At 40.1% G+C, this 7,159-nt stretch overlaps 2 protein-coding genes across 4 annotated transcripts in view; one reads left to right on the plus strand and one right to left on the minus strand.

Moving 5' to 3' along the window:
• The window catches only part of LOC121316190 (cap-specific mRNA (nucleoside-2'-O-)-methyltransferase 1-like), a 25,276-nt gene extending 21,662 nt beyond the window's left edge, over positions 1-3,614 (plus strand). For both annotated transcript variants that reach the window (XM_041251078.1, XM_041251077.1), the window contains exons 23-24: positions 1,334-1,442; positions 1,841-3,614. In XM_041251078.1, coding sequence (XP_041107012.1) covers positions 1,334-1,442; positions 1,841-1,976 — 245 coding nt within the window. In that variant the 3' untranslated portion in view covers positions 1,977-3,614. The remainder of the gene's footprint in view (positions 1-1,333; positions 1,443-1,840) is intronic.
• An 801-nt stretch (positions 3,615-4,415) lies between these two features.
• On the minus strand, positions 4,416-6,775 carry ccdc167 (coiled-coil domain containing 167). Of its 2 annotated transcripts, none has more exons than XM_041249358.1 (4): positions 6,675-6,775; positions 5,633-5,727; positions 5,243-5,295; positions 4,416-5,085 (listed from the first exon to the last, which is right to left on the minus strand). In XM_041249358.1, exons 1-4 carry the CDS (start codon positions 6,684-6,686, stop codon positions 4,982-4,984), a joined length of 264 nt encoding a protein of 87 aa, XP_041105292.1. In that variant the 5' UTR covers positions 6,687-6,775; the 3' UTR covers positions 4,416-4,981. The 2 variants fall into 2 exon arrangements, with proteins under 2 accessions (XP_041105292.1, XP_041105291.1); XM_041249357.1 differs by having other exon boundaries at positions 6,582-6,762.
• Between the last annotated feature and the right edge of the window lie 384 nt (positions 6,776-7,159).

The following is a 7,159-nucleotide window of genomic DNA, read 5'->3' on the forward strand; positions in this document are numbered from 1 at the left end:
TCCAAATAGGAGCTAGGTGTTTGTTTTTTCATTTTGTGTTTATTAAAAGTGCGCGTGAGCGCTGTTTCAGTAGAATCCTGTGTGTTGGGTCGTGATTCAGAAGGGAGAAGAACCCGTGAGAGCCTGTGTGGCAAGCAAAAAGGTGACAATATATATATATATATATATTGGATATATATATATATATATATATATATATATATATATATATATATATATATATGTGTGTGTGTGTGTAATTTTTTTTTTTTTTTTAAGAGTTTTAGCGGGAGTTATTCTTGGCTCACTGTATAAAGCCAAGTCTCCGGCAGTAATTGTGTGTGCTGTGCTTATACGTTAAATCATTTACATAAAATACGCAATGAAACTATTTTTAAATAGCATGTTTACACAGATAACCATGAATAAACTAAAATAAGAGGATAGATAGCATCTCGCTTTGTTTCAATTTGACAAATTTGTCAACACTATTACTGTTTTAAAGATCGCTCATCTCCAGTACAATTATTCAGAAAAAGTAGATTCGTAACTAAATATACTACGGTGTTTCCCTTGTCTGTTGAAATAAAAAAATAGAGATAGAAAATTACATTCAACCTACTGAAATTTATTATTTTTCTCAATAAGTCGCCGAAATTCAGTGCTTACCCGGCATATTAACCCCCGCCTCTGCTCACGAATGATTGGACAGCTGTCAGATCTTTTACTTTCCCATTAGCTACTCACTCGCCTTCAATTTTCATGCAGAATACCGTGAACGGCCTCTTCTTGCTTATGATTGGACAGCTGCGTAAAACTTGGCAGATATGACTCTCCTATTGGTTAAACTTACTGCCAGTACCTGTAACTGAAGCAGACACAGTTTATGTCCCACCCAGCTAACTTATGATTGGACAGAGACAATGCAGATATTCAATTGGTTGATCGTAACGCAGAAGCCCTTCAGGGAAAAAAAAAAAAAATGTGGAGTACGTACAAGCACAGCATAAACGAGCAGCACTGTCAACAGACTGCTGTGGCGCTTTTGTTGGAAAACGTGTTTAAAGCTTTCTTTATTTTCCCTCGATACGACCCACCAGAAATGTGTTCACAACCCATAATTTAAGAACAGCTGACGTGGGCACATTGGCCTGGCTTCGCGGGCACAAATTTGCCTGCAGGCACTACTTTGAGGACCACTGATATAAACAGTGAACAAGAAGGGATGTAGCAAAGAGCAGCAAATGTGCAATGACACAAACATGTATGCATACCGAATTGCTTTGTACATTATGCCTGTTCCTAGTTATTCCGGCTGAGTAGTTTTGACTTTTTTCACTGTCTGTCTTTGTAGACCCCTGGACGATGGCCTATAGTAAAAACTCCAAAAGGAAGTTCTTCTATAACAAGCTGAGCAAAGAGTCGACTTATGACCTGCCGACCAATGCTGTGGCCCCCTTCCAGTGAGTACCCAGAAGAGCACAGTGCAACACTGAGCCCCCCCCTGACTGTCTAAATCATGAGACAGGTTTAGGAGACTACAAGCTGATCTAAGAGAGGTTAGAATATTGTGGGCATTAAAAAAATTCACACTGTTAAAGAGGAGACCCAGGAAATTTTGAACCAATATGAAAACTCGAGAAATGTCAGCCTTCAAGTAGTTCTGTTTTATGCTGAAACATTGATAAGCCCTGATCTTGCCCCTGTAGCATGCATGTGCCTTAAAAATAAAAGTAAAAACAAATTGTACAACACCACCATCTATCAGATACAAGGTGTAATAAGGATGTTTGTAACAATAATCTGCACCTCACTTCTTCCTCTTCACTTAAAACTGCTGCTCTCTCAACTTCCTCCACAGTGTTTGCCACCTTGAGCGCCTTTTCTGGGCATGGGTGGAGGGGGTCAAAGTTCATGACTCTCAGACCCGGGTTGACGCTGATAAGCTGTCCAAGAAAGATGTTCTTGCTTTCATCCGGGCTCACCACCATACCTGACCAACGTGCAACCCTGCGTCCTGGCTACTACACACCCTGGACCCCAACTGCAGCCCTCTCTCTGCCCCATCACCCTCCAGAACCATGGAGAATGATTCCCACAGAACCACAACCCTCAGCCAGCCTCCATTCCCAGCTCGTCTAATCCACATATATCTACAGTCACAAGTTACCACATGATTGGAGCCCTCTACAGTGTCTATGAACAACTGACTATACGCTTGTTTTAACATGCTTATAACAAGTGAATAAATAGGTTTTCTGTAAAAGTGGCAGAAAAATAACAATGTAGTTCAAGAGGGCTCATTGTATCTGGACCCTTTAAACTGGGATAGCGCTCCTGTATATTACACCTTCTCTCCCATTGCAGGAACTGTTTCATGTGCTTTTTAGTTTCTGTACAGCTTTGATTTATTGCTGCCTCAGTCAGGCTGCACCACAGTTACAGTACAGTACAGGGTGGCTCAGCATGAGATGTTTACCCTCTTAACACCTTCAGCTCCAGAATATCTGTTTTCTGACCACTCCCGTATGTCCTTTGGCATCAGGAATCTGGATAGTGCGTTCACAGCTTTGATTGTTTCAGCTGTGTGCCGTGTTTACAGGATGTCATTGCTGTGCACAAGTGCAGTGGTGTACCTGGGAGCAGTGCGAATGTGAAAGTGGTATAATTATGTACTCTCCTGCCTAACTATTTTTCAGTGATGAACCCTGCACCGTGCTTAGCCGTGACATCTGTGCCAGGATCCCTGAACACATGGCCCCCTCACTTATCACTGAGGATAAAGGCGCCATAGGAAATCCGCAGCTTCCCAACTGCCCAAGAAAGATTCTTCAGGCATCTGCACCCCAACTCTGTTGTCTGTAAACAAGGCCTCTCTTTCTCATAACACTTTTTAAATGAGGGCATATGATTATTGATCAGTTTCCTTATTTGAGAAGGATTACAAGAACCAGCACTTAGTATGCGGTCACAATTTACAGACCACCTAAGGAGAACACAAAGACCAGCTGTGATTAAAACCAGCAGAGCAGCTGTACTGGAAGCCATGGGCAAACTCGCTCAAACAGTGAGGCTGGGCGGAAAACAGTTTAACTCTGCTACTTGTAATCGATTGAGAAATCCACTGTAGATCATACATTTTAGAACACTTGCCATTTCTGCTTTTTTCTCTACCTGATTTTATTTTTTTTTTAATCATTTTAAGTATATTGTGTGCACTGTTCACTATAACCTCACAGGTGTGAGATGCAGGGGCAGTGCCAAATTTGAACTGGATCAGTCCTGCTCACTGCCTCTCCTCCACAGCACTGAAATACCCCGGCTTCCTCTGTACCTCTTTCCTTTTGAGGGAGCTGCTTGCAAAGCGGCACTGCAGCTGAAGTTTAAGTTCAGATCCTTTCTTGTCTTGTTTTGATTTAGTTTGTGTCATAGTGAATGTTGAGTGAGTTCTTCCTTTCATTGTCAGATGACCTGACGAAAAAAAAGTTTGCGCTCAAAGGCTTTTGATAAATTTACACATGTACACAATACTTTGATGATGGGAGTTTTCTGTCAATTTAATTGAGCATGTGTTCAACGTTAGAGAATGGTATTGAAGTTATATTTTCAAAATATACAGTGGCATCATATTAAATTGAGCAGCCCTGAAATAGTGGTATCATCAGAAATACCCATGGTATAAATATTTGCTGTCTGCGTTGCTGACTTCAGAAAGAGTGAGTATACAATGTGACTCGACAATGCCTTGCAGACATCACCAGCTCACTAAACATTAGCTAATGTACAGCACAACAGGTTTTGTATAGGCTGGACTACATACAGCAGGTGAGTGGGCCTACGGAAATCCCTGTTCACCCATGCAAATGTACTGGGCCCGGTAGATGTTAGACAGACCTCTACTGTTTGAAGCGCGTTTGTGTCTTAGTGTAGTCTGGTTAAACAATCTTTTTATTATTTCTTTTTAGTTTTAGCAGACCTAGCTTATTTTTATTACAGTCTTCTGTTTCCATTAGTAGTATGTACATTTGTGTGCGGCTCTTTAAGACCTTGTTGGTCATCATGGTTCTGTTATCCAGTTGTAGGTTAAAGTATTCTCTGCACATGCTGACTGAACACACAGGACTCTGAAGGGGAGAAGATGGTGCATGATGGTATCTTTACTCATAATGTCCTACCAACCACAGGTTTATATCTCAGAACACTTTTGAGCAGTTTAAGTACACATTTAAGCATAGTGATGTTATTCTACTCAGGGGTGCCATTAATTAGAACTGAAGCACTAACCAATTCAAGTAACAAAACAAAACAAAAAAAACAATTCCTTGACCCCATATGTATTTTTATATGCTAATCAAAAGTGCAAAGGGCACGTATGCCCACACCACAAGGTAAATCAGTACGCAAAAAGAATCAAGACACAGCATAAACTACTCTGGGACACTTTATTCTGCTCTCCAGTTTAATTACACTTAAATTGACAATGGAATTACCATTAACAACCTTACAGTCATTTTACATGCATAGGATTGTAGCTAGTTTGACATTCTGATTCTGTTGTCAATGTAGAAGAACTCTACAATAGTGTAGAGCTGTGCAGGACTCCATCAGGTCTAAGGTGCCTAAAAATATATGTTCTGGATTGCTTAAGAATCTGGTACCAGACCCTGTCCAGTGCAAAAAAAATCCCCAAAAAACACTGATCCAAATGTGGAAATCAGTGATCATGGTTAAGATACATAAAAGTACAACTTATAAATATTGTATTTACAATGCACTTTTAATGTAACATAATCCACAGCATTTCAGCACACTGCTAATCAGGAACCTTCATCCAAAATGCTCTCTAACTCATGGTAGTGAAGACTGTCTACTGCTGATTAGAGAAGCCAATGGTACAGAAATGTCCTGACCACAAGTGACCTGAATCTGATGGAATGAATCGATTCGCTCCAAATAGAAAAACAGAATGCTTGATGTGTTCAAGTGACAGGGTCTGGCCTGGCTAACTTGTCCAGGAGGTGTAGAGGAGCACAAAGAGTGCTAGCAGCATGACAGACAGCAGCATGTTTCTGCGATTCTCCCCTCTCAGACTCTGCAGCTCCTCCTCTGAAAACAAAAAAGGAATCTCATTAACACAAATCAATGCATACAAAAGAGAGAGCCTCACTAACTTTCAACTAAGCCCCAAACTCGGGACATAAAATAATTACCTTGGATTAGAGGTATACAAAAAAAAATTAAAAAAACCTAAAAACTTCATTACCATATTTTGACACTCTCTGCACAAGAATAGTCTTTTCCTCCTCCAGCGATTGTCTGAAAGGAACGAGGCATGTTTAAAATCACAAGACTATTTTATTTATAGCATTAGAATACTAAGATAGCCTGCTATAAAGATGTCCACAGTGTACAGAATAGATGCATGAGTACAATACCTATTTAACTAGCACCTTTCACATGAAGCAGCCAAAACCACAGAGTAACACTGCACTAAATAATTTTAGACAACTCATTACGTCAATGACTGCTTACCAAAAATTGTAAGAATATGACTTATTTTTTGTGTATAACGGCAGAGGTCTTAACTATCTTGAAGAATGCTATACAAGATACGTGAAGATTGTTGTGTGACCAAGTAATGGTGTACCGGTACCTTCCTTCATCAGAGAGCTGCTCCTTACGCAGCCTGAACTCCACTCCCTCCAGGCTATCCCTGCACAGCGAGAGACGGCCCTCCACACTGTCTATCTGAAAAGATATAATACACCTGTCTGAGATGAAGAGCTGTCTGTGAGCCTTCTCCACACTGTACCTGTGCCATACATTCCTCCCCAGCCCCACCCCTTTTTTATCTTGCAAAAATACATAGCCTACATGTGGTCTAAAAACTGGCCCATTACATTAAAAAAAAACAGTAATTTGCCCCTGTGACTTTTAGATCAAACTGTTGTTCAAAAATGCATCTTTGTACAATTTCTAATATTGTTCAACAGAGCTGTATTGACTGAGGCTCAATTCAAACAGTCCAATGACGTGTAACTAGAAACTACAGTACAACCTGATCAACGCCAGGTCAGGAGATTACCACTTGAACTGTGGCCTTAAATCAAAATCGGCAAACAAGGTCAGAGGTTAAAGGGTACTTGCACGTTATCGTGGGTGATACTGCACAGTATTTTCTCATAATTGTTTTTTTTTTTTTTTTTTTTTTTGGTCAAAGCAATGTGGCCTCACTTTGAGAAATTATGGTTGGAAAATATTAAACAAAAAAATCGACAAAAAAAAAAGTTTACTAAAAACACATGCACGCGACAGCCACGCCGATTCTAAATGGACTGTACTAGGCTGTTTTACTGTACTATTATTTTAAGTTATAGCAGCCACGTCAAATTACATTATGCACACACACTGATTAACTGCGGATTGCTTTATGAAACATATTAACTTTATTTATTTTGGTGAAAGCATTCACAATAACATTGAACGTATAAGAATTTCTTAAAACGACCCCACTACAGTATCTGCACTGTCGTTTTAAAACAAAATAAAACATTTAACGGCAACAGCTACAGAGCTGGACAATCGTGACTGAACGTTCTTACCTCTTTGGCGATGCTAATGTATTGTTTTTTAGTTTTTCCCATTATAGTGAGACTCTTCCTCTCCTCTTGAAAAATAACTCAGTATGTATTTACCTGACACGTCATTCTACGCCCAGACTCTTCCCAGACTGCAATTAAACCGAAGCCTTCTTTGTTAGGGGCAAAAGCGAAAAATCGGCGCCATGTTTGTGAGGGGCTACATGGATTGAGGCGTGGCAGTTTATTGCGGCTAAGATATGGTTTGCAGGTGCAACGTGTCAGTATGCGTCTGGGACATTTTTATATTTGTGTTTTCTACTTTATAATTAGGCCGTTGCAGTTTTGCATTACTATTTAGACCAGGGGGTCTTCAACCCTGGTCCTGGAGAGCCCCGATCCAGCAGGTTTTATAGGTGTCTTTACATCATCAGCGGCTAAAGATCTGGAACACCTCCTAATCTTGACTAATTAAGCCAATAATTGGTTTAATTAAGTAACTGAGAGATTGGTTGAAATAAAAACCAGCAGCCATAGTAGCTCTCCAGGGTTGATTTAGACTGATAGTACATTATTATGCCTGCAAGAAATTCTAGCAATGG

Source organism: Polyodon spathula, chromosome 5 (genome assembly GCF_017654505.1).
Source record: "Polyodon spathula isolate WHYD16114869_AA chromosome 5, ASM1765450v1, whole genome shotgun sequence".
NCBI lineage: Eukaryota > Metazoa > Chordata > Actinopteri > Acipenseriformes > Polyodontidae > Polyodon > Polyodon spathula.

Bases quoted from the DNA above. Each gene is read 5' to 3' on its own strand.
- ccdc167 (XM_041249357.1), bottom strand. From the start codon at position 6,623: ATGGGAAAAACTAAAAAACAATACATTAGCATCGCCAAAGAG. The intron at 5,296-5,632 runs GTACCGGTACAC...CGTTCCTTTCAG, and splicing joins CAGCTCTCTGATGAAGGAAG to ACAATCGCTGGAGGAGGAAA. The intron at 5,086-5,242 runs GTAATGAAGTTT...TTTTGTTTTCAG, and splicing joins GCAGAGAGTGTCAAAATATG to AGGAGGAGCTGCAGAGTCTG.